Genomic DNA, 27,198 nt, shown 5'->3' on the forward strand with positions numbered 1-27,198 from the left:
ACCTTTGCCAGGAGTCGCAGGGCAGCCGGCACAAGAGTGGGAATGCTGAGCCAGGCCACCGGCCCTCAGCTGCCCTTGGCCTTTCTCTCCTCGGGGCAGACTCCAGAGGGCCAATGCCTCCAGGCTGGGCTGTGCCCAGCAGGGCTCCGCTTCCCCTCGGGAGCAGCCGGCTGCGCTTGGCCTCTGAGAGCGGAGGATGCGCCCGCTGCCAGCAAGAGGCACGCAGGGCCAGGCTGTGCCTCCTGCAGCTACAAGGGCCTCCTTGCAGCCTGCCCCTGCCCAGGCTCAGGCTGCTCCGGGCTCTGCCAGGGCTCTGCTGCGGCTCCACGCCGGGCAAGGCGGGGCCCGCTCTCACCTCACACTCGCTGACAGCTCTGCACCGCAGGAGACCTTTCAGAGCACCTCTCTGATCTTTCTGCTTTCTCTGCTGAGCAAGGCTCTCCTCCGGCCAAAGATATTGCCCTTCGCGATACAAATCCAAGTGGCAGGCACCCAAATGCTCTCGAGTCACAGCTGAAGGCCTGCATCTGCACAGGATGTTTTGGCTGCCCCATTTCCCTTTGTTTTTTCCTGCAAATGCCATTGCCCTTTCTGCTTCAACTAGAAATACTACAGCTGGCCAAAAGCTGCCTAGTGGGCCATATTCCAAAGACAGTGTGGTCTGGAGAGGATGAATGGACAAGATCCTTCCCCCACTTAAAAACCATACAAAAGAAGCCATAAGTGTGACTTAACACCCATAAAAAACAACTGGTAATTCAAAAGGAAATGTTGAGTTTTCTGTAGGGGTCAGAAGGAGGGCAGTCTTCCAAGTGAGTTGATGTTTCAGAAACTTTATTTAATGAAAATCCTCGTCTACAATCCTATAATCCTCGAAATTGGTTTTGGCGATGACATCTTGACTTGATTGTTACATTCTTCTCTTCTCCATCCACTTCAGGACAGTGATGAGTGGTGCCAGGATGGACACTGGTTTGGCTGATGTTACAAATGGATGCTGTCCAAAGGAAAAAAAAAACAACAAAGACCAGTGAACCATGACCTTCCAAGCTCAGTGCCTCACATACTCCATCAGGATGCCTCTAGTTCCTAGAAAGACCCAGAAAGTAAAACAATGGGACCATCTGCTCCTTAATTGTCATGTGCAGGACCTTGCCATCACAGGCAAACCTGGCCCAGAATCCCACTCTTCCATTTATTCTGGTTTCTCCATCTTGCCAGGATTTTTGCCCTGCTAGTGCTCTAGAAATGGTGCTTTCTGTCCCTGGGGTTTCTTCCTTTCAGGAAATTCCAATGACTCCCCTAGGTCCCTGTCTTGGAATGACAAGCACCGTGCTAATTTCCACAGGCACACAAAGCAGTGTCTGCCTTTCCATGCCCTGCCCCTCCTGTGTGGGATGGCACCTTCCTCCCCAGCAGGGCCAGTCCAGCGGCGATGGGTCCTGCAGTTCCCTCTCTGCCACACAACCTGGCAGTCAGCCTGGGCCAGTTCCCCTCTGCCTGAGCGTGCCAGGCAGCAGATGGGGCTGGGACAAGTCCCTCTCAGCTGTCCCTGTTTGTGTGCCAGAAACCTCTAAGGGTGGGGTGGGGGGCACAAACCACGGCCCCTCAGAGGCTCACAGTGAGTCCCTCACAGCCCCTCCTGCCCACAGCCAAATCTCTCCAGACTGCTCTGCCAGGACTGGCAGCCTTGGGTTCCTCCACCACTATTTCATGTCTCTCTACCCTGCATTGCTGTACTTCAGTTCTTTTGCCATTAGATAAAACTGAACATCCCACCAAATCAGGGCAACAGAAACAGCCAGAAAACAGAGCACCTGTCCTCTCAGGAAATGCGGAGAGAGGTGGAGTTATTCACTTTTGTGAAGAACAGGCCCCAGGGAGACTTTATTGCTGCTTTCCAAGATTTCAGAGTGGTTTTGAAGAAAGTGGGGGACACCTTTTTTAACAGGGCCAGTTACAAGAGAGTGTGGGCAAATAATTTTAAAGACATGGGGATCTAATCAGAGTAGGTCTAAGGAAGACCTTCTTTTCTCGGGGCATGGTGCCACCCTGGCACAGGTTGTCCCAAGAGCTTGTAGGTGCCCCCATCCCTGGAATCATTCCAGGTCAGGTGGGACAGGACTCTGAGCAGCCTGATCTCTTTAAAGATGTCCCTGCTCATTGCAGGTTACTTGGACCAGAGGACTTTCCAGAGCCCTGCCAGCCCAGCCCAGTCTAGGATTCCTCACTGTTTTCATTTGAACATCACCAAGAGTGGAGGTGAGGAGGAAGGGGGCTCATCTGATGCCTCGGACCTCGGTGGAGGAGGAGCCCATCCCTCAGACACTGTTTCACCTCAGCCCCTTGGCATTTTACCTGCAGGAGCCTCTTGGCAGACCAGCGCTGCTCTTCGTCTGTCTGCAGGCAGCAGCTCAGAAAGTCACACAGGTGAGGCGAGAATCGGTTGGGCTTCCGCAGCTGTGGTCTCTCTCCTCTGGCTATTGGGAGTTCAGCCTGCAGGAAAAGGAAACACGAGGCTCCACCTGCTTCTTTCCCATCTGTAACTGCTCTCCCAGAACCCACTGTTTAAGCTCCACTCTGCAGAGCAGTTTCTGGTAAGATGGAGATGGTAAAGGAAAGATGACTTTCCTTTACCAACAAAAAACCACGGCTTTTCCAACATCCCGCTGATCTTGCCTTGGCAGTCAATTTCATTGACTGACCCAGTTAGTGGGAGCTACATCAACAAAGCTTCTTTCCTTCTTGGAGGATTCACACCACCTTGACAGGCTTTTCAGAAGATGGACTCTGCTACACTAACGCTATTATTTCCAAGGATTAGTACATGAAAGGCATCTCTGCAGTGCTTGTTGGTCCCTTAAGCACAGTGGTCATAAACCAAAACTCATTGAGCTTCTTGTCCTCTTCCAGAAAACAGAGGTGCATGGGAGGCAAGAATGGAGATCCACCAGGTATTCCTCAGGGTGAGGAAACAAACATTTGGAATCTCATATTCAACACAGACCCTTTAAGACACCTGCACAAATGTATTGGGATGAAAATGCCGGCTTAGGCACACAGGAGCCACCTGCAGCTCTGTCTCTCAGCTGCAAGTTTCAGCCTCTTTATGTGGCAAAAGGAAACCTTTCCAAGTTCAAATCAGAAGAAGAAGCACCATCCCGATGGTCACCCTCTGCTCATTTGTATACTCAAGTCAATGCATTAATGGCGTCCCCATCGCAAAAAATGTCTGTAAGAAGTGGGAGGTTTTGACAGGCTCTCCGTGACACCAGGCTGCAGCCTGGTCTCCAGAAAAATGCTCATCACAATAGTAACAGCTCTGTGCTGGTGGCACTGAACTAGATGGTGACCAAAAAGACTTCGTTATTATCCTCTTCAACCCAGAGGAAAATTTCTAAGCCCAAAACAGCAAGCACACTCCCCTGGAGTATAAATAATTATGGCAGCTTTCTTTCCTTTTCCCACACCCCCAGAGGTCACAAAGGGGGCTTTATCCTGTCTCTCTGCAACTGAGCTCAGCCACTGGACATGGTGGGGAGCTGGAGTCCTCACTGCCCTTAGCACTGTGCAAGCCAGGGATGGCCCTGCTCCTATGGGAAAGGAACACAGCACCAGCATCAACCGCCCACGTTGAATCCCAGCCCCAGGCACCAGGCTGCAAGCTCATCAACTTTTTAAAAGACCCAGAAACAGCCAAGGGTTTAGTGTAACTTATCCAGGCCACCCACACACATGACTGAGCAATGTACAGATTATTTGAAAGCCTGAAAGTTTTGAAGACCCACAGGACTTGGAAAAGATGCTACAGTGTGGAGGAAAATCAATGTGCTGTGGTTAAAAAAAGAAAAAGAAAGCAAAACTGTTGGGGAAGATGAAACCGGAAAACCTTTACAAATATGTATGCCTGGCAAAAGATTTTGAGAATATGGAAACTGTAAGCAAGATTGAAATGAAAAGTAAGCTTTGAGATAGTTACTAGCCTTAGTTACTGAACAACTGGAAAACAATGGTATGGCCAGCTGAAGGTAATCCCCTTTTGATTAAACAACACCCTCTGCTGGCAGACAGGTCCAAGGGTCAGAGCAGACCCTACTAGCTTGGCAGAAGGGGTCCAAAGAGTAGTTTTTAGGGTTTAAAATGTAACACAGTATGGTAATGTAATGATTCTTATAGGCTGTAGCTAAATACTCTAGTATTTGTATCTTGGACTAGATTGGTTAGTGAAAATTTGAACATTCTGCACAGAAGAAGATTTATTGTCTTGTAACAGGAACTTCCTCACTCTTTCGGGTCTCTCTTTTGGGCTCCCCTTTCGGGCCTGCTCCGAGTTGTGGCTGGCAGCTCCAAGCAGGGCCCTGCATCCACACCCTTTGCAATAAACCGAAAGTTCCAAGACCTGGCTTCAAAGATCTCTCGTCTCCATCCATCCCGACCGTCCTACCCACTGTCACTCCTACACAAAACTACTTGGGCATTGCTTTGGTGGTTGTGTCTTTTTTTCTTTTTCTTTTTCATTTTCTTTTCTTTTCCGATAAAATTGAAACTGGGAAGGTGTAACGTCAATTTCTTAGGATATTTATCACATGTCTAACCTCTCCACTGAAAAATTCTTGCCCTTCAGAGACAGAGCACCAACGGAGTTCAAAAAGCAAATGAGAAATGTCAGGCAGGTTGCAGGCCAAAATGCCAGGTTTCTGAACTGCTACTTCCCTTCTGATGCAACTGAATTTACAGCAGATGCTGATGTGCTGCAGGGACATGTTTAGAAGGGGACCTTGGTGGAAGTGGTGCCAGCAGATGGCAATGGGATTTGTCCAATGGCACACAGGACATGGGACAGGTGAGAAAGATAAGTGGGATCAGGGAGTATTTGCACCTTACCGAAACAGGAGTTTCATTCCTGTGAGGAACTTCTCCTTCCACCATTTCGATGCCCACGATTCCAAAAGACCATATGTCCACTTTGGGGCCATATGGTTGACCTGTCAGCACTTCAGGTGCCATCCAGCCAGAAGTGCCGGCCACTGAGCTCCGTCTACGCTGCTCAGGGGTGAGCTGAGCAAAGAGGCCAAAGTCAGCTGTGGACAAATAAACATACCATGAAAGCCAGGTCAAGTTAGGAAATCAAGCAAAAGAATTCCCCACTCTCAGTCTATGTGTTGTTGAATCTCCTGAAGAACTGTCCACACTCAGTTTCCTTGGGGCTTTAGCCAAGGAAGTATGGAATTGGCCACTTCCAAAAAAATCACAGTTTTTTAACGCTGTTCACAGCAGTGGCCTTTATTCCCCTGAAGCTTTAGATTGTAGCTCCCTCCCTCTGGAAGAGACACAAACACACCAACGCCACTCTTGACTTCTCCTGGTTCCTTATACCTCTGTGCACGTTGCAACCGTGCCTTCAGCTCACAGCGGTGGGGCCCTGCACTGCCACCAGCACCATTTCTGGGGAGTTGGCAGCCACTCAAAGCAGCCCCTCACCCCACATCCCTGAACGCTGCACCTGACCAGGAATATACTGACCCAGCTTGACAGAGCCGTCGGTTCTGAGAAGGATGTTGTCACTCTTCACATCTCGGTAGATCACGTGGTTCCAGTGAAGAAAATCCAATCCTTGCAGGCACTGAGAGAGGAAACAGAAGCAGGAGGGCAAAAATTAGTGATTTCATCACACAAGAAAGGAAACAGAGTCTCTAAAAGATCCCCTCTGCATGGGAATGGCGAGTAATGGCAGAACACAGTGCCATTGAGAGGAAGAGTTGCTGCTCCAACACTTGCAGAGCAGGACTTTTCTAAGGAAAGGCATGTCAGCTTTTGAAAGAGCAACAGCACCTGCTGTTGTAGACTGTCCCCTGCAAACCAGCCAGGATGACTGCTGCTGCAGTGGATGTGCTTTCTCCATGCAGAGGGCAAAGGAGGGGTTTGGCCAAGAAAGAAAAAAGTCCCTCTCTTTGGTGTGAAGCGGGTCACTTTTGGGTGGGAGGCTGCATGACGAGAGTTTTGTTGCTGGCCTCAGCACAGACTTGAAGTATCACATCAGTCACCTTCCTGAAGCAAAGAGCATTTTGGCTGCACTACTGTCCTTTTCAGTTGAGGACTGTGAGAAATGAGTCTCTGTTTTTTCTCAGCTGATCATTTCAAATCCAGCCACCAGCACCTTTGCTTTTACAGGCAAGGAATGCAGCGCAGACAGGCTCAAGATACAAGTTTAGGGAGGCAAGGTGGAGAAGAGCAAATACAAATACAGGAGGCAGAGTGAGAATACAACAGCAGGAGATAAGAGTACAAGAACTGAATACAGTGAGTGCAGGAGCACTGGCAGGCAGTTCCCTTGAGATACTTTTACTTGCCCATAGCATACCAGCACTAGGAAAACAAAGTTTATACATGAAACCTCTCCTGTTCTGAGCCTCTGTTTCCCAGACAATCCTGCCCAAGCCCTCGGAAGCACAGGTGGGCTTGCTGACCTCCCGACTGATGGCTGCTATCTCGTCTTCAGACAGGTAGGTCTTGCTGATGACATCGCTCAGAGTGCCTCCATCCATGAACTCCATAACCAGCCAGAATTGATTATCCACAAGGTAGCTGAAAGAAGGAAACAAGAGCATGGAGGTAAACATGCATGGTTAGTTTATTTTCTTGGTTCTTATTTCCAAGTCCCTGTGTGACAAGGACAGAAGAAAAGGAACAGACATTCCCTCTAGGCTGTGCATTGTTTGAAACCTGTCTCAAGAAGAAAGGCACAGCTTTGGAAAAGGAGATGTCTTAAATAGCCAGCAAGTAAAAACTGCAGTTTAGGAACAGATAAAAAACTTGTCACACTGCGTGTTTCTGGAAATAACCACCTAGTCTTCCTGGCATGCAAAGCAATGGAAAAGAGGGGACACAATCCAAGGAAAATCCATGTTAGTTTACCCAGACGTAAGAGGACTGTTGAAAAAAGTCAAGTCCCAAAATAATGTGGTGGCTGTGAACTTACAGTCTATTAATTTAATTAGATATGAGTGATGCAGGTTTTTGAATAATTTTCAAACTATGTGTGCCAGGGAATACTCCTGCAGACAAGATGCATTCTCTTCCCATCCACTGGAGATGAGCAGAGCAGTAATAATTAACCAATAATTACAGCTCTGTTTTGTGCCAGTGAACAATCTTGCATGTTTGCAATATGTAAACAAATATTTACAACAACTCACCTGCCTAAATAGTTGACCACGTTGGGATTCTTATTTATCTTCACAGTCATGAGTTCATAGACTTTTAGTTCCTTCTTCCTCGGTCCTTGGAGATTTATTTTCTTTATGGCCACCTAAAATGACATTGAAAATCAGTAACTTGAGAAGTTGGTGGCACGAGACCACAAGGCACATGGAGCAAATGATTTTGCAATGACACAGCCAAGCTGTGCCAAACTGCATTCTGATTAGGCATTGCAGCAATTAGGAACTGACATTGCAACAGCCCATTGCTCCACTCCCTTGGGGGCCAGTTACAGGACACATGGCCACTGAGGTTTTGATGTGTCCACTTGGTAACAGTGGTGTCTCACCCACAAACCTCTGAGCCCACTCCCTGCTGCTTTGTATGGGATTCAGAAGTAATCCATGCCTTAATACTCTGTGGCTACATCCTGGGCTAGGGGCAGGGCTTAGGGTTTCTAGGGACGCCTTGCAGATCTCTCCCTATGTGCAGTTCCCAAGTGCAGCACTGCAGGTGTCTGAGGAACTACCAGTAACTCTCAGATGCATTTTCTGGCAACCAGAAGTGAGAATTCAGGACTCTGAAGCTGTCGCCCCAAAGAGCAGTGAGATGCTCTAAGGCACCACCTTTGTTTTAGCAATTGAGAGCGAGTGAGCACATCCTTCTCTGAAATGAACTGCTGCCCTGCGTGCCTTCCTTCTGGCAGCTGAGAAGGACAAAGACTGTCCCCAATGTATTTTGCAGGCTGGTACCAGTCTGTGTTTCTTTTGCCTCTTCAGCACAGCTCTACCCAAAGCTCTGGCCACAGCTGCTCACACCAGAGGGGAAAGCCCTTGAGTGCAGCAGAGATTGCGGGGGCTGTTGACATTTACCTCTACTCCTGTGGCTTTGTTGATTGCTCTAACCACAAATCCAAAAGTCCTAGAAACAAAAAAGCAGCAAAAAAATGAGAAGCCATTTAGCTCTTGCAGTGAAAGCCAGCCCACACAGGAGATCTCTGCTGCAAATGCCTAAGACCTGCAGGATGCAGGCGGGCTCTGCCAGAAGGCAGATGATGCATTTTCCTCTCAAGTGCATGGGCACTGGGCCTGTCCCTGAAGTGCTGCCATCTACTGCCTCAGCTCCTAAAGAGAGCTCCTTCTTTCATCTCAGGTCTCATGTTCTAAATTGCGCAGTTTTCATAGTTTTCATCCTGACCATGGAGAATTTCCTTCAGCAAACTCTTGGAAAGAAATGTTCCTGAGAACTGTTATCTGACAGCTATCAGGGAGTAGGTTGCACTTTCAGGCAAGCAAGTTTTTTCCCCTTTTATTAGTGTGGCTATATGATTTGGAGAGATAGAAAAATGCTAAGGAAATTAACACAGAGCAGTCCCACACTTGAGAGACAAGGAGATCTTTCCAGGTCCTGTTCCTTGCTGCAGGCAAGAGACCTTGGCAGCATGAAGATGTCTCTGACAATACCTTCAGGGCACACTCACAAATTCTGAGCAGCACTGAGAGATGGGACAATCTATCCCCAGTGTCTGAATATGGCAATAGATGTCTGTTTGCAGCTGGCCTGACTTCACACTGCATAGATATTCCACCAGAAGAACACCTGGCCCATGGTTATGGAGAAGTAACTGTGGTTGGACTCACCCGCTGCCAATATATTCCAGTTCAGAATATTTCCCCATGGGGTTTTCCATGTTCACTATTTTCCCTGAGGGAAACAAAATGCAAGATGCTCACTTTAAAGCAAAGACCCCAGCTTCCAGAAGATGCAAAAGGCAGCCCCAGAGCCTGAAGCTTTGAACTCTTTGTGGTCGCCTGCGTAACAACAGCAAGCAGGCCGACAGCTCTGCAGCACAGGTGACCAGCACACAGACTGATTTTCTACAGCAGTTCCCGTGGGGAAATGTCTCTAAATGTCCCTGGGACACCAATCTCAGGAAAAACATTTGGTACAGCTATGCTGAAACATGCACACAATACACTGTCCCTCAGAGAAGAAATACAGCAGACGTACTCAGTTGCTCCAGGGAGTCATCCTTGATCTCCTGGTGCTGAGCAGCGCTGGAGATGGGCAAACTGCCCCGGCTCCACTTCCCAGGTTGGGGAGCAAAGGCTCCTTTAGATAATGCTGCTGCTGCAGCAGGTTTGACAAAGCCCTTGTGGATCTGGAACAAGAAATGAGTTTGTCAGAAAGGTGCCAGGCAGAGATTAGCCTGAAATTCCATTGCAAATGCAAGCCCTTGGTAAGGTTCTGTCAGCCACATGCAGGGCTCTTAAATGGTTTTTTTCTGATGTCCACTTCTCAAACTGGATGGGTCAAAACCAAAGGTTAGTTCTACTCAAGTTCATGGCCAGATTCATGTTCCATTTTCATGGATTTTCTGAAGGATCACTGCCACAATGACCATTCTGCTTCCTCTCAAGGATTCCTTTCCCACTCCAAGGGCTTCAGACACATTTGCAGCTCCTTGTTCAAATGTGTCCACTTTTCCTGCACCATCTTCAGGTCATGCTCAACTTGTAGTAACTTTGGTGGGGATGGTTCCTGTACCTCATGCCAGGCCTGGGGCTCTTCATTGCCACTCATTTGCTGGAAGTCTTTGCAGGCTGCCCGGTGAGATGTCAACATTTGCACCTCAAGTCAAACAGAAGAAAGCAGTCAGAGACTACGGCTTATCCCTGTCAGTCAAGAGTCATTGACTGTGAGGAAAGGGAAAGAACAGATTTACAAGGGGTACAGACAGCTTGTTTCAATCCTCCGTCTGGGTCACCATGTTCCCCTGTAAAAACACCTCAAGAAACAAGGAGAGCAGGAACAGGCCAGCAGGAATCAATTTGGATGACTGCTGGCCAAAAGGCCAAAGGACAAGTCCCACTGTCCAGGGCAGCAGTTGAGATTCAGCACACCAGGAAATGTCCTTCAGAGTGTCTGGGGCACACACTACAGCAGGATGGCACTCAGAGGCATCACCTCACTCCCTGAAGCCCTGCACTGGAAAGGCAAGAAGGGCAGAAACCACCCGTTTGGTGACTGCAGTGGCTATCCCTCTTTCACTCACTTGCTCTTGTAGAGCCTGAGGGAGACGATTAAGTTTTTCTCTGATGATTTTCATTTCTTCTTCCTGCCTCTTCTCCTTTGCCTTCATCTTAGTGTCAATTTTCTGAAACTCCGTGTCCAGCTGTTCCTTCAAGTTCTGTAAAATACAAGAAAGAGGATCTTTCATGAGTGGAGTGGCTGCCACTCTTTCACTCACCTGGTCTTGTTGATCGCCCCTCTGCTGACGGAGATTCATCTCCTCTTGAATTCTTCTCATGTCTTCCTTGTTCCCCTTCTTCACTTCCATGATGGCACTCTGAGCCCCGGGCAGCTCTGCTTGTGACTCTGCCTTGATGTTCTGTACACACAAATGCAGAGCAAGTGACTGGGAGCTGCCATCAGGCTCAGCTTTTTCCTCTCGCAGCTTCAAAATCCCATTTATTCAGCCACTTCTTTCTGCTTCCCTACCCACCTCTGCTTCCAGTGCAACCCTCCTGTCCCAGTGCTGACTTTGGCAGATTCCAAGGCTCTGTGCTTTCAGTGCCTCTGGGACTCCTGACCTCCTCAGTCCCAAGAGCTCCATTTTATGCCCCTTTTCCTGCCCTTCCCTCTGAAACCTGGCAAGTCAGGCTTACCTGGGCATTCTCCTGTGGCTCTTCCACCTGCTGCCTGAGCTGCTCTTCCTGCTCTCGGGCTGGGAACAGCTCTCCCCGAGTCTGCCATGGCATCTCTGACAAAGCAGGCTGCTCCTGCTCTTTCTCTGGAAGGACCTGCACAGAAAGCAAGAGAAGATGGGTTTCAACTTTCCATACAACATTTGAGGACCAAGACTCAAGGACTGATGGGCTCACACGTTCCCAAAGCACTGTGCTGCAGCTCTCCTGGGTCATTCTCTGCCCATGAGGAGGCACAGATGCCAAAGTGACCCTGGCACTGCAATCAGGGGCCATCTGGGGCTGAAGCTCAAGCAGCCTCTGAGGCAGCTGACAGGGAAGGTGTGGCATTTCTCAAGGGTCTACTGAGGGCCTCCCTCTGCTTCTGCCTTGCTCTGTTTGTCTTTCAGTAGTGACTGACACCCCACCCTGTCCCACAGCTCCATCCTGGCTCTGCAGGTGGCTTCCTCTGTGAGCTCAGCCCTTGTGAGAGACACTTCTGGAGTTCATGTTCTCTTCACCAACTAAAGCATGGAATTCTTCCACCTCTCTGGGACAGGCTGAACATTAAAGCGTTAACAGGGGGCTTCAGGAAGAAGAGGCTGGAGGAGGAAACCATGTCTGAGGGGAAAAAACCACCACATCTGGAGGAGGAAACAGCTCTGCCTGCTCAGAATCGGTCATCGGAACATGTCTTTAATCCTCTCCTGAAAGGGATGCTTTATGAGAACTTTGCACCTCCAACTGCTTTGGACCAAAGCCAAGAAGATTCAATTATGCAAATGTTACATAGATAGATAGATAGATAGATAGATAGATAGATAGATAGAGAAACAGACAGACAGATCTCACTGTTATAATCTCTCTTTACTATCATTTTTGTTCCTACATACATCAACACTTGGTAGCCATTGCCCCAGTCAGCAGCAATCCCGAGATTGCTCTCCTGTTCCTTCAATAAACCACACTCTCAGGGAATCTGGAGCATTTAGGTCCTTATGGAATACAAGAAGATCCAGAGCATTGCACTAGGAACTGCACTCTTGCAGCATCTGTGCTTGGCCAAGTGCTTCTCTTGGACTCGACCACAGTGACACTGCTAAAGGGGCTGCAATCAGGAATAAAGGCTAGGCCCTCCCAGCTTCTCTGATCTTTGAGGACCAGCTGGAATGCAAGAGCACTGATTTCCTGCTCAATTCCCAAACACCACACCTCCTGATTTCCTGGGTTGCAAAAAGACACAGGGACTGTTAATATGAAAGTGAAGAGCAAGGCCCTGTTGACTGGCCTGGCACCACAACAGCTCCCTGCCCCAAACAATGTGTTCTCATGCAAAAATACTGCATCCTCCAGAAAGGCCCCCTTACAAAAGAAAATGCAAGCAGAATCTTTACAAGCGCAGAAAAAGGGTAGGAAAGATGGAGGAAAATCCATCTGCATTGCTAAAAACCAAGAAATTGAACAGGAATTCCCCTCCTAATAAAGGAACAAAAACAAGACAGAAGAGCCACAGATGCCAGTGGCAAAAGCACTAGGATAACGTGAGGAGATATTTGCCGATGAAACGGCCCATGTGGCAAGATCTCAGCATCCTCAGCCAGCAACAGCAAGGGCTGGCTCATCAGAAACTTGCAGCTCTGTCTTGCACTAAAGACAGCACCACCCACAACGGGCACTTACTGGCTCCAAAGATTCAGGCTGTGCTGTGACCACTGATGGAGCCTCGAGGTCATACTGCTCAACTTGCTCTCGTTTGGCTTCTTCACCAAGAGGAGACGGAGCCAGGGCAGACACTGCTGTTGTCTCTATCATCTGTGGCAAGAGAGAAGCATGAGGGACAGGCTGTTGCCTATCATTTAAAACTGCATTTCTTCTCACATCTACCACCATATCTTGCAAGGAAAATTGAGAAACTTTGATTACAATGGGATTCTAAAGTGCTCTCATGTCTTAAAATTGGCTACTACAACTGTAATGCAACTTGCTCTGATTTAAATATCCCAACCTGTCGACTATCAGGTGACAATGATCGATTTGTGTAAGTGACCTTGTAATTCTTGAAAGCTAAGAAATGCAACAGTGAAACTTGCTGCTCTGCCTTGCACTAAAGACAGCACCACCCACAACTGGCACTTACTGGCTCAGGAGATTCAGGCTCAGGCGTGACCACTGATGGAGCCTCGAGGTCATACTCCTCAGTTTGCTCCTCTTTGGCTTCTTCACAAGGAGCAGAGGGAGCCAAGGCAGACACTGTTGTTGCCTCTGTCATCTGTGGCAAGAGAGAAGCATGAGGGACAGGCTGTTACCTCTCATTTATAACCTTCTATCTTCTCCCATCTACCACCATATCTTCCAAGGAAAATTGAGAGACTTGGATTACAATGGGATTCTAAGGCACTCTCATGGTATTGAAATTGGCCAATCCACCCATAATGCAAATTGCTCTGAATTAAATATTCCACCCTGCCTACTATCAGGTAGCAATGATCTATTTGTGTAAGTGACCTTGTAATTCTTGAAAGCTCTGAAATGCAACAGTGAAACTTGCAGCTCTGCCTTGCACTAAAGACAGCCCCACCCACAATGGGCACTTACTGCCTCAGGAGATTCAGGCTCTGGTGTGACCCCTGATTGAGCCTCAAGGTCATACTCCTCAATTTGCTCCTCTTTGGCTTGTTCACCAGGAGGAGAGGGAGCCAGGGCAGACACTGCTGGTGTCTCTGTCATCTGTGGCAAGAGAGAAGCATGAAGGACAAGCCGTTACCTATCATTTATAATCTCGTTTCTCCTCGGATCCACAACCACCTCTTAAAAGGAAAAATTATCCACTTTGTTAGCAATGTGATTCTAAGTCACTCTGACCAGATTAAAATGGGCTAACTCAACAGAACTCTATTTGATGCACTCTATGTATTTGACAGTCCTTCCTGGCTGCCATCAGCAAGCAACTGTGCCTTGGCACAAAGGAGCTTTTGGCTCTTTAAAGCCCTGAAATGCAAAAGTAGGAAATAGCCAGCAAGGCCTTTGCTGTTGCTGCGGCAGACATGGAAAACTCAAACTGGATCAGAATCCCAACCAGTGCAAGGAAAGGGCAGGAAACGTTGTGAAGAAGCATCTGTGCTTGTTGGAAAATGAGAAAATCAACAGGGCTTTACCTCCTAACAAACCAAGTCAAACCAAGTCAAACCAAGTCAAAAGTGTCCCCTCCTCAGGTGGCTACAGCACTTGGAGGCAGTGAGGGCATGTTTGGCAGGGGAACAGCCATGGTGATGAGCACTGTCACATATGGATCTATGGAAGTGTGCCTGAAGGTCCCTCACGGGCCTCCCATTGTCCAGGCTGAAACACCCTGAGCACCTCCTCCTTGGCCTTGGGCTCCACACCCTTCCCCAGCTCCCGTGTCCTTCTCTGCACACGCCCAGCGCCTCAAGGACTTCCTGCTTCAGAGGGGCCCACATGTAGACACATCAGTGTGGAGTTGTGCTCGCCCTGTATATCCCCTCATAATGGTTTGTCCCTCCATATCCCCTCTTTGTATCCGTTTGCTTCATCCCAGCTTTCCCATCAGCACCTGTATGTCCATCAAACCCCAAAATCCCTGACTCATCCCCCTGTCTCCTCCCAGGTGATGTGTCCATCACCTCGTGACCCTTCCCCTTTGTCCAGAGCCTTCTCCCAGGGTCACCAGGTAACTGGACCCTGGCTTGGGGCTCCTCCCCCACCCCCTCCTCAGTGGTCACTCTGAGGCCTTGCCCCCAGAGAGCCACTCCCAAGTCCTTCCTCTGTTGGCTGCTCGGGTTTCCCCATCCCCCTATATCTGGCTCCTCTGGGCAGGGACACCCTCTCTTGCTCTGGATGTCCTTCGGGTTTGGATGTGGCCTGGGATCTCTCCAGGCCCTCATTAAATTTCGGAACTAATCCTGAGGAGGAGCGCCTCTTTCTCTTGCTTGTTGGACCAGCTTGTCTTTGAACTCACGAGGGAGCTTCTCAAAGCCCCCCAGGATCCAAGGAGAAGTTCCCTCCCTCTGCCCGACTCGCCCCATTGCCCAGCTGGATGGGGTGCACTGGGGACTGATCACCCGTGGATTTGAGGGTGACACGCAGCACAGAAATTCCAGCTATGGTTGCAGTGCTGCCCAGCCCAGGGGGACAGTCACTGCCCTGCTCCTGCTGCCCCATTGCTGCTGACACAGGCCAGGATGCCCTTGGCCTTCTTGGCCACCTGGTCAGGTCCTGGCCCACTTTCAGCTGCTTTTGACCGGCACCCCTGGGTCCTTTTGGCCCACACAGCGTCCCGGCCACAAAGTTGCCCATTGGACTAAAAATACAGCATCCACCATTTCAAAATGTCCTTCCTCTTCTGAGCAACACAAGACTGCAGTCATGGACTTGCAGCTTCACCTCCCCCCGGCCCCGCCTCCAGGCTGCAATGCACTTTTCAAAGCTGCAGACTACACCAAAAAATGCATCCACAGAACCTTGCTTTTTGCCTCACAAGAGGGCTTCACAATTATAAACTTAGTTTCTTTGGCCAGGTCTTGTCCCCCACAGATTCATGGACAATACACTCGTCTACTTGCAGCTTATCAAAAGTCACAAGACAGCTGAGCCGCACACTTTGTAGAACTGAATAAATACTCAAGAAACTGCAGACCCATTTCACCAGCCAAACACGTATTTCCCCAAAGGGAAAGCAAACAAACCAAGCCCTGAGACCTCCAGCACTACCTTGTGCTCCCTTGGCCATGGGCCTGCAGAAGCCCAAGAGACAGAGCTTCACTGAGTTGAGCAGCCAGACCCTCATCCTGAGGCAACAGGCTTTGGTGCCGAAACATGACAGGTCCAAGGCCAATTTCTAGCTGGAGGTCACTGCCTGCAGGAAATCGCTGGGTCCTGGCAGGACTCCAGCACTCAGCATCCTCGGCCAGCAACAGCAAGACCTGACTGGTCAGAAACTTCAGCTCTGCCTTGCACTAAACACAGCACCACCCACAACAGGCACTTACTGGCTCAGAAGATTCAGGCTCAGGTGTGACCACTGATGGAGCCTCGCGGTCATACTTCTCAATTTTTTCCTCTTCGGCTTCACCAGGAGGAGAGGGAGCCAGGGCAGACACTGTTGTTTCCTCTGTCATCTGTGGCAAGAGAGAAGCATGAGGGACAGGCTGTTGCCTATCATTTATAACTTCCTATATTCTCACATCTACCACCATTTCTTCCAAGGAAAATTGGGAAACTCCAATTGCAATGGGATTCCAATGCGCTCTCATGGTATTAAAATTTGTTAATCCACCTGTACTGCAAATTGCTCTGAAATAAATATTCCAGCCTCCCTTCTATCAGGTAGCAATGATCTCTTTGTAACTGACTTTTTGAATTTTGAAAGCTCTGAAACGCAAAAGCGAAACTTGCAGCTCTGCCTTGCACTAACGACAGCACCACCCACAAGTGGCACTTACTGGCTCAGAAGATTCAGGCTCTGCTGTGACCCCTGATGGAGCCTCACGGTCATACTGCTCAATTTGGTCCTCTTTGTATTCTTCTCTAGGAGCAGAGGTGGCTGGGGCAGACAGTGACGCTGGTTTTGTGCTCTGGGGCAAGAGAGAAACATGAGGGACAAGCCGTTACCTCCTTCCTTCTCACATCTACCACCATATCATCCAAGGAGAAAGCATAAAAATTCAGAGTAAAAGGATTCTAAGCAACACAGATCAAATGAAAACGGGCCAATTCAACAGAACTGTATATGGATATGAAGCTGATATTCTTCCCTGGTTGCCATCAGCAAGCAATGTTGTATCTGTGTCGCTATAGGACACAAGAAAGCACAACGCGAGCTAACTGCTACTTTGCAAGGCAAAAGAGAAAGTTTATTTTCTGACTCTAACTTTTATACTTCTCCAAAGGTGACAGTGGATTGGAGAGTGAATGGGCCACCTCTCCAAAGATATTGCACAAAGCACTAGTACATCAAGTTTCTCCACCCCCATGGAGGAATGCAAAACAACACGTTATTTACAGAAACTGTGTGGGAAAGTTTCCCAATAGAATGTAAACTCAGAAGGCTTTAGAAAACTCAAGAATCAGGACGACATATCTGCAAGACAGAGCTTTTAGCTTGTGAGAGCTCGGAAATGGAAAAGTAAGAAAGAGACATCTATGCCTTTGCTATTGCTGCTGCAGACATGGAAACCTACAACTGGATCAGAATCTCATCCAGTGCTGGAAAAGAGCAGGAAACATTGTGAAGAAGCATCTGTGCTTGTTGGAAAATGAGAAAATCAACAGGGCTTTTCCTCTACTAAACCAGCAAAACAAAAATGCAACAAACAATAGGCAGGGAGTCTCTCCGACACCAGCGTCGAAAGCACTGGGATGCAGTGAGGGTATGTTTGGCAGGGAATTGGCACTTGTGGTGAGCAGTGTCATGTACGGATCTATGGAAGTGTGCCTGAAGATCTCTCAACAGCCTCCCATTGTCCAGGCTGAAACACCCTGAGAACCTCCTCCTTGGCCTTGCGCTCCACACCCTTCCCCAGCTCCCGTGTCCTTCTCTGCACATGCTCCAGCCCCTCAAGGACTTTCTGCTTCAGAGGGGCCCACAAGTGTTTACGAATATAAAAGGGTAAAAACCTTTCTAAAGTGTAAGAAGTCTTTAGAATGTAGACATACTTTTGAGAAATGTTGGGAAATTTTAAAATAATAAGCACAATCAGGATCATAAAATCAGGATCTAAATCATTAACAAAAATTTGAAAATTTATAAAGCTGAGACCAAGAGTTGCAATAGTAACAAACTACTAAGGAACCAAGCTGAGACTTCTTTGAGCAGAAAGCCCAGAACTGTGTCTAGAAACCAAGATAGATTTCTCTCAGAGCTCAGTTGCTGCAACAATAATCTGCCTAGTTCAGAACATGATGTAGCAACGTCTGATTAGAAAAAGATAGGGCAATATCTTTTGGAAAAAAAAGAGATTTTAAGTTTTTAAATGAAGAAATTTTAGCCATGCCAGTCTCTTATGGGAGGGATAATAGTAGGCCTATGTATTAATCACTCTCACATTATAACATCGAAGAGTGAAATCAAAGTTTGAAGGAAAGCAGAATTAACTCTCTTTATTTTAATTATGTGTTTTTTTACTCTTATGAACTCATGCCAACTTATTGTCGCGTTGTGGCAAGTCTGATTTTAACTAATTCACAATTTATGTTATGAGAACTCCAGCAGAAGATACCTATTAAGGTTTTATGGGAAAAATATGTTAGTAGTACATATGAAAAATTTTCAGAAGCTAAGTTGTCTAGCAAACTGCCATATGATAAACCAGAAACACAAACTTTGTTCCTAGGTCATTGTTGAGAGATATTAAACAAGCTGCAAGAAAAACTTTAATTTCAGTCAAATCAACAAGTACTCCTCTTAAAGCATATTTGACCATGACACAAAGAACAAATGAATCATATGGTACATTTTTAGATAAGTTAATACAAGCTATGGAAAGACAATGCCCTGATAAAGCAGCTCATTCTTATATTCTCCAAAACCTAGCATTTGTAAATGCGAATGATGATTGCAAAAAAATTATTTCTACATTACCCAAACAGCCTCCAACTGTTATTCAAATGCTTTCAGCTTACAGTAAAATTAGCACTCTACAGTATCTTGCTACAGTACAATCTCATGATTCACTAAGAAACAAATTTTAAAAACCAATTGAAGAACAGACAAAACTTTTTGAAAAAACTCTTGCTGCTGTTCAATGAACCTTTACTAAAAAGTCCTGCTTCAGATGTGAGAAGCCTAGTCATGTGATAAAGAATTACCCTGATCCAATAAGAAAATCTGAAGTACCTTCTGTTTGTCCTCAATATCAAAAAGGGAAATATTATGCAAAAAATTGTCATTCTAAATTTGATATAGATAGTAATCCCCTACCGTTAAACTCCAAGCAAAGCGCGACCCATCGCGTGGTGAAACAAGTAATAGCAACCCAGAATCCAGGGAATTTTCCCCCTTAGCCTTCACTAGGGGACCTCAAAGCCAAACACAATATCTACCTTTACCACCAGTACCACAAGACGTTCCTTCCTATTACCTCCAAGGACAAAACTGGAGTTAGCAAACTCAAAATTAATATGGTTTTTGAAAAATTTCTGTTATGAATGTATACCTACAGGTCTGATTAACAAATCACAACAAAGACAAGAATTTTTAATTATTATAGAGAAAGACAACAATACAAGTCTTAGACTATTAATTTTTCCAGTTATCATTTCAGTAAACTGCAATGAAGAGCTAATAGTTTTAGCTCTTCCCCTTAAAGCCCCAACAGTAATTCAACCTTAGAAACCTCTTGCTTTTACAATTGCTTTACCTATAGACATAATCAAACAAAATGTATCTCAACAAAATGCTTTGTTAACCAATCAAACGGTGTACCAAGTTGATCCAGATGTGTTTTCTACTCTAATGCTACATGTCTTCTAAGTAGAACATACTTAGAAGTATGTTCTAAACCAACCAGAACTGACTTGTGGCCTAACTCATCGTGGTAGAACAATTATGTTACAGGCATACCAGATACGGTGCAGATGTCTCAGTAATTTCTCTCCTGTTTTAGCCCATAACTAACACCTAATATCACCTATGAGAACACTCACAAGGATCAGAAGAACTACTGTTTGTTTAGAAAGTGAATCCATGATTACTATTACAAGTCTTGAAAGGAAGACAGCTGCTGTACGTCCCTCTCTATCAATAATTCCTAGAAACTGGCCTCTCGTCATCATCGATATAAAAGACTGTTTCTTCAACATACCACTTCATCCTGAAGATGCCCCAAGATTTGCCTTCTCAGTTCCAGTCATCAAGCAAAGAAAGCCAATGCAAAGATATCACTAGAAATCTTTACCACAAGGGATGAAGAATTCTCTAACAATTTAACAATATTTTGTCACACAAGTACCGTGTACAGCTTGACAGAAGCATCCACAGTCCACGATTCTACACTACATAGATGATCTACTCATTGCAGCACCAACACAGACAAAGATAAAACAAACTTGTGACAGCGCTGTTACTGAGATCCAAAAGACTGAACTAGAATTTCTACATCTAAGATACAAGAAATCCCACCCTAAAAATATCTAAGATAGAAGATAACAAAACAAACAATTTCACCCCAAAAGATACAACTTCAAGTCAACATCAACACTTTGCAAGATTTACAGCAACTTTTAAGAGAAATTAACAAGATGAAACCTATTTTGAAAATTACCAACGATGAACTTGCTCCGCTTTTTGATCTACTGAGAGAAAACTTTGACATTAAATCTCCCAAGATTTTAACACCTGAAGCTCAACTCAGCATAACAAGTCACAAAAACTTTCCAAAGAAGACAAGCCCATCATTATGCTCCAAAGAAACCTTTCTTCCTGACTGCTTTGAGACAGAAGCTACAACTTTATAGCCTCATTTTCCAATGAGATCCATCTGAGAAAAATCCATTATTAATAGCAGAATAAGTTTTTCTTCCCTACAAGTCTCCAAAAACAGTTTCTACAACCCTAGAGATAATAACACAAATTGTAATTAAGGTCAAAGCAAGACTATTAACCTTAACAGGCAAAGACTTTACAGTTCTATATTTACCTTTAAATACAGATTATTTAGATTAGACATTACAAAATTCAGATGATTTAGAAAATGCATTGTTAAGTTTTTCAGGTGTTTGTTCCATTCATTATCCAAGTCACAAATTATTACAAACAAAATTGAGTTTCAAAAAAAGCCCTTGCTAAGTGAAGGGCCTTTAAGTAATACAACGCTCTTCACTAATAAGTCAAGAAAAACACATAAATCAGTAACTGTATAGTTAAATCAAACAACAAAAAATTAGAAATCGAATATTCCAATAGTAGAAAGTTCTCCTCAAGTAGTTAAACTAGCTGCTGTTGTTAAAGCTTTTCAGCTATTTTCAAAGCCTTTCAATTTAATTACAGATTCTACCTATGTTACTAATGTAAGTAAAAAAATAGTTTTAAAAAATATTAGTAATAATAATTTATATTGCTAGCTTTCATGTCTTCATAAAATTTTACAACACAGAACTAACCTATATTTTATTTCTCATATTAAAGCTCATTCATCTTTACCAAGATGTTTAGCAAAAAGAAATACAAGAACAAATAAATGGACCATAGTTATCTCAAACACATTACCAAACATTTTTGAGTACACAAAATTGAGTCATACCTTTTTTCATCAAAATACACAAGCACTTGTACACTTGTTTCGTATCTCTAAATCCCAAGCTAAAGCTATCATTACAGTTACCCTGATTGTCAGCTTGTGCAAACCCCTGTTTCTACAACAACTCTTAATCCACAAAGTTTATAAAATCTACAATTATAACAAACATCACTAAATACCCTTCTTTTGAGATATTTAAAAATATTCAGGTTTCAGTAGATTCACTATCAAGTACAGATTTTACCTCTATCCACACAAGAGAACAAGTAATCGTACCTATCAACATTTTTTACAAACATTTACTTCATTACGTGTACCCCAGGAAATGAAAAAAAACAATAGCTCCACATAATTATCTCAAAAAGTAGCAACATTCCTAATAAATTAAAATGTTCATCACACCTTTAGTATTCCCCACTCCCCCACAAATCAAACAACTGTTAAAAAGACACATCACACATTAAAACACATTTAGATCAACAGAAGAGGGGAGCAGAAGTAATACCACAGATAAAATTAAGTAAAGCTTTATGTGTTAAAAATTTTTTAAACAGTTCTTTTGCAGAACCAGATCCACCAACTTTTAAGCATTTTACAAATAAGACACAAACAAAACTAAAAAAAAAATCCTCCTGTTTTAATAAAAAGCCTTGAAACAATTTTCCTTTCCAATTAATAACTTAAAGCAAAGAGTATACTTGTATTTCTACAAGTACTGGAAAAGCAAAGTGAATTCCAATAAAGAATGTCAAACCATACAACACACCAAAACACACTAACAAACCCAAAAGTCAAAGAGCAAACACACAAACGTAAGCTAAACAGAGACTACAAGTCACGCCTAATGTTCCTATGTCACCTGTAGAATCTGCAAACTTCAATTTAATGATAATGATAAATGTGTAAAGAGCTTGTTCCGTTGAGCTCTTTTAACAAAAACATAAAAAAGAAGGATTTATTATTATCATTAGATTCTAAAAAATTAACATTCTAAACTCTCCAAAAAATGCAGTTTAAAAGTTAAAATATATAGAAAATTCTTTTAACAAAGAGTAACTCAACAAAAATAATATGAAAGAAAATCAGTTCACTTTATGTTTTCTAACTTTGCTTACTTTTTATAACGCAAATTTTCCTATACAAAACCAAAACCAAATGTCTAAGTCACATTAACCAAAGCTACAAGATCAGATACCAAATGTATGTCTCATTCAAATCCAAAAAAGCCTTTTTCAATCTGGTTAGTTAGTGTACCACTAAAAAATTAGCCAATACCTATATAACACGATCCTTTAACAAAAAAGTGACTTAATAACAAACCAAGTGAAATTACTAATAGAAACAATCCCACAAGGGATTAAAGTCTCTAGAACAAACAACTCCTCAAAACAAGTTCAGAACCCCAAGAATTAAAGATCCTTAGTTCCTGAACAATAAATTTCTGTGTCACATTTTCAAGAAACAATTAGCAAAAATATAATTCTCCAAAATATAATGTTATTCACTCTTACTATGAATATAAAAATTTACGTTTTTAGTGCAATTACTCATACACTGTAGATAAAAATCTAAAATTAACCAATATCCACAGAAATTACCAAAATGTTATTAGTTCATTTGTAGAACTAAAACATAGCAAAACATTCCATCATACCCTAAAGACAAACCATGTAACATTAGCACACTCACTGTAATAACACCCAGTACTAAAACAGTTTCAAAAAAGACAAGAAAAAAGATCTATTAATATATACCCAAAAGATTACAATAGTAATTTCAGTCTGTTAAAAAAAAACCACAAAATATTTCAACAAGCTTTTTTTTACCTACAATTGCTTCAGAAACAACATTAAGACAAATAGATAAGATTAAATATTAACTAAACAAACAAACTAATACCACATCCAGTGCACTCAGTAACATGCGAACTGACGTCAGCAGTGTCCAACAAACTCCAAAATCAAACAACCATTAATTTCCTTTTCTAACACATAAACAGAGTTGTAAAGAATTCAAAAGAATGTGTTACATAAATTTGTCTAATCATTCTAAATCCATTCACAAAAACATACAAAAACTTAACATCTACAATTAAAAATAAAGAAACATAGTTAAACAATTGATTCAGTAAGTAGAGCTTAACTCCTTAATCAAAACAACTTTACAAGTTAAGTAAAATCTTGTTATTATAATATTAATATTAATTCCTTATTCACTTCATTATTCACAACAAATTACAAACTCATCAAAAAAGTTTTTATTGTCCAAAAGAAAAATACAAAAGAAAAATTACAAACAATGCACAAAACCTCACCAAAACTAATTAAAGTCACTCACAAATTAAACCTTGAAATTGAGACCTTAAAAATGCCAAAATTTATCAGAACCTAATACAGATACTAAACCTTACTTTACCCAACATTAATAATGCTTTAACTTAAAATTATGGAGCTTAAAACAAAGTACCTTCATATAAAAAGTTTATACATTTTTTCCTAAATGAATAAATATATGCAGTAGTGAAGCTATATAACACAAAGTAATAAATAAGTGACGAGTCAGAAATAGTTTATTTAAAAAGAGTGGGGAAATTGTAGGAATATATAAAAGGTAAAAAACTTTAGAAAGTGCAAAAAGGCCCCAGAAAGTAGACACAAAGCTGAAAAAGGCTGGGAAAGTTCAAAACCTTCTCCTGGGAAGCTAGGAAAAGAAGAACCAAGTGAATACATTTATATTTATCATAAGGAACAAGAAAGAACAAGAACTTAGTGATAGTTTGAGATGTCAAAAGTCCTAGATATATGCTTTGCAAAAATAGAAGAAGTTTCAATCTTATATAATGAATTATTGTATATTGTTTGAGGTTCATAGAAGTCCTTCTGTTAATGTTAAACCCACATGGGTCCTTTTCTTACTGGTTAGAGTATAATGACTCTGCACTTTTCTTTTATGCTATTGGTTCAAAGAATATGTAGAAAAAGGCCTTGCATAAACTGCCATCTTGTCTTTGATCTAGATTTGCATGGATGTTCGTTTCTCTGTGTCTCTTGCTTTTTGCTTGTATGATACAGACATAATAAATCCTAAGTCTGCAGCCAGTCCGAGTCCCATCCTGTTCTGTGAGACGCAGACCGATCGGGCAGAAAGTGGACACAGCACTCCCAGCTATGGCCACAGCGCTGCCCAGCCCAGGGGGACGGTCACTGCCCTGCTCCTGCTGCCCCACTGCTGCTGACACGGGCCAGGATGCCCTTGGCCTTCTTGGCCACCTGGCCAGGTCCTGGCCCACCTTCAGCTGCTCTTGGCCGGCACCCCTGGGTCCTTTTGGCCCACACAGCGTCCCGGCCACAAAGTTGCCTGTTCTACTGCAAATACAGCATTAAATTGTCCTTCTAATTCTACAACCACATCTTCTAAGGAAGTATCATGAAGTTTTATAGGGATAGAAATCTAAGTTGCTGTGACTTCAGTTAAAATGGGCTTATTCAACTCTGCAGGAAGTTGTTCTCTCTTAAGTATTCATCCCTGTCTGGTGTCATCAAGCAATGTTCTCTCTGCAAAACTGAGTTTGTAGGTCTTCAAGGCTCTGAGTTGGAAATTAGGAAATATCCAGCTATGCCGTTGTATTTGTTGTTGAAGGCATGAAAATGGATTTTCTTTCAGCCTGCATGCCTGGCCCTCTACAGCCTACTGGTTCTGGCTAAGCACACAGCTTACTCTACAATTGCTAAACAGCACAAACCTGAAATGTTCCTTTCTCACTCACCTTAGGACCAGCACTGCTGATTACATGCTTCAGGTGACCTGTAGTGGGCAAGGGAAAATGAACCAGACGCTGTGAGAAAATTGCCTGGGCTGCTGAATCCCACAGAACAAGCACCACAAACAGAGAGTATTTTCCGTTTCACCACATCCCTCCACGAGACACATTTCATTCACACAACCAGCAAAGAGATCCAGATAATTGTCTTGGGCGTGCCTACCCTTTGGCCTGTTTAGCCATTAAATGGATACAAACATGACCAAGAAAATGCAAATTGTTCTCTAACACTCAATGCTCCTGTTCTACCAAACACATAACACATCTTTTTAAAATCCTCTCCTTACAGTACGTTTGGTTTTTTTTTTCAATCAGTTGCATGCACAATTTCTCATTAACTTGCTGGAAACAGTTGCCCAGAAAAGCTGCCCCAAAATTCCACTATGATGTGGCAGCTCTATTGTGACACAGCACAGCAGCAGCTCCAGGGTCCAGGAGCAGACACTCACTGCTTTGGAGTTTGCACTTCCTTGCAAAGGGAATCACTATTTTAACACTCAGTCAAGGGTCAAGTTAGACAGTCAAATCCTTTCATGACAAAATGTAGAAAGAAAGAAGCTTTCCCTGAATTCTGGGAAATACTGCAGAGTTGTTAGAAGGCCTTCCAAGAAGGTCTCCAGTTTACGTTTTCAAAGCTGTCTTGCTTGTGACAGCAAACTGAGGAGATGACAGACTCTACTGCCTCAGACTCTCCCGTGGATGGAACAGAACCCCTGCAGGTTCCCTTGCAAATGCTGCCCTGTGGCTACAGAAATCCCCTTGTAGCTGAACTCCTTGACAGGAGCTTTACCAAACCAGTGGCACCCTAGTGCTCTTTCTGTTTCAAAATAGCTCAGGCACTAAGAAAGAGCAGGAAGACATACAAAAGCCACGTTCGGGTACACCCAGGGAAAACCTCTACTTACGTGCCAGGTTAGTGAGGTAATAGCTGGAATAACAAACGCCATAAACTCCAATAGCTACAGCAGCAACCTTCTCAATCATTGTAGCACTGCTGTGCAGATTTGCTCCACCATCAGAAAAATCAAGGCTCTTGTCAGTGGGCAGCTCCCACTGACAAACGCCTCAAGCAGGAGGATGCTCCTGCCCTGAGCGAGCCCTAGGGCTGCTCTGACACTGAGGCCTTCCGTGCACCAAGACAACCTTCTGATGCCACCATGACCACATGGCAACCATGCCCTGACATCACAATGCAAGCACTCTATATTGGCCAGTGAATTTAGGCAGAGCAATAACCAACCTTCCGTACAGCAAACGCAAAATAGCTGGGGAAGTTCTCCTCTGTCACAAAGCAGCACAAATTCCCCTCGTGGGCCAAACCCTGTTGTTCAAGGGATCCAAGAGTAACTCCAGGAGTGCACCAAGCACCTACAGCCTGTACCCGAACTGAGCACTCAGATGGGACCCAAGCAAAGGAAACCAGACCAAGAAAATGGCCCAGAGCATTGCACACCTGAGAAACAACCCTCACTTTTAAAAATTTAAAGGTTTATTAAATCTTAACAAAGGACTGAATAAGGAAAACTTGCAGCACTGGGAGTCTCTATGAACATTACATAGAGCAGCTCATCTATCAAATGGTTGCTCTGCCTTTTATACCCTTCATCCTGCCAAAGTTTTGTCAAAGTTTTGCCATCCACTGGTGGAGATTTCTTTCTTACCTCTTGACTGGAGGTCAGGTGTTGTTACACCACACCTCCTGGTCACAAGCCGGCCCTCCCCAAAAGCCCTGACTACCAAGGCTATTGCAAGGGGGAGGGGAAATAGGACTATGGGAGCCTATATTACAATAACATCACTATACATTTTTATATCCACATAATATCTACCTCTTAACAGTGAGAGCCAACTGTTACATTACTCATCTATAGCACACAGAGCCAGGAGAGAAGGCACTGTTGGCATAACAGCTGAAACAATTCCTAACAAATCTCCCACATATCTGCACGTTTATTGGATACGCCCAGGGCTCCTGAGGATGTACATCTCTGCCTTTATTCCCCTTTGGAAGCAGTCAAACTGGCAGCACCTGCCCACCAGCAGAAGCTGCTCCGAGCTGGGAACACAACTGGTGGTGCTGATTTCCAGAGGCTTCTGTGTCCCAGGAGAAGATAAGGAAAGAGCGGATTGAGAGGTGCTGGCGCTGCTGCTGCTCTGTGCCAGAGAGCCCCGGCTGGGCAGGGCACGGCGCTGCAGGCTCTTTCTCCTGCCAGAGCTGGGCACACCTGGGAACAAGGCA

At 44.4% G+C, this 27,198-nt stretch overlaps 1 protein-coding gene across 1 annotated transcript; it reads right to left on the bottom strand.

Annotated features, from left to right (window-relative positions):
- Positions 1–817: 817 nt before the first annotated feature.
- On the bottom strand, positions 818–26,071 carry LOC116806615 (uncharacterized). The gene is made up of 19 exons (XM_072922193.1): positions 25,865–26,071; positions 24,906–24,943; positions 16,346–16,477; positions 15,893–16,021; positions 13,482–13,613; positions 13,024–13,155; positions 12,567–12,698; positions 10,869–11,003; positions 10,256–10,591; positions 9,748–9,831; positions 9,211–9,361; positions 8,841–8,904; positions 8,073–8,121; positions 7,197–7,309; positions 6,468–6,585; positions 5,524–5,623; positions 4,885–5,081; positions 2,359–2,496; positions 818–997 (listed from the first exon to the last, which is right to left on the bottom strand). The coding sequence occupies exons 1-19, from the start codon at positions 25,941–25,943 to the stop codon at positions 911–913; spliced, it is 2,346 nt and encodes a 781-aa protein (XP_072778294.1). The 5' UTR covers positions 25,944–26,071; the 3' UTR covers positions 818–910.
- Between the last annotated feature and the right edge of the window lie 1,127 nt (positions 26,072–27,198).

This window comes from Taeniopygia guttata, chromosome Z (assembly GCF_048771995.1).
Source record: "Taeniopygia guttata chromosome Z, bTaeGut7.mat, whole genome shotgun sequence".
Taxonomy (NCBI): domain Eukaryota; kingdom Metazoa; phylum Chordata; class Aves; order Passeriformes; family Estrildidae; genus Taeniopygia; species Taeniopygia guttata.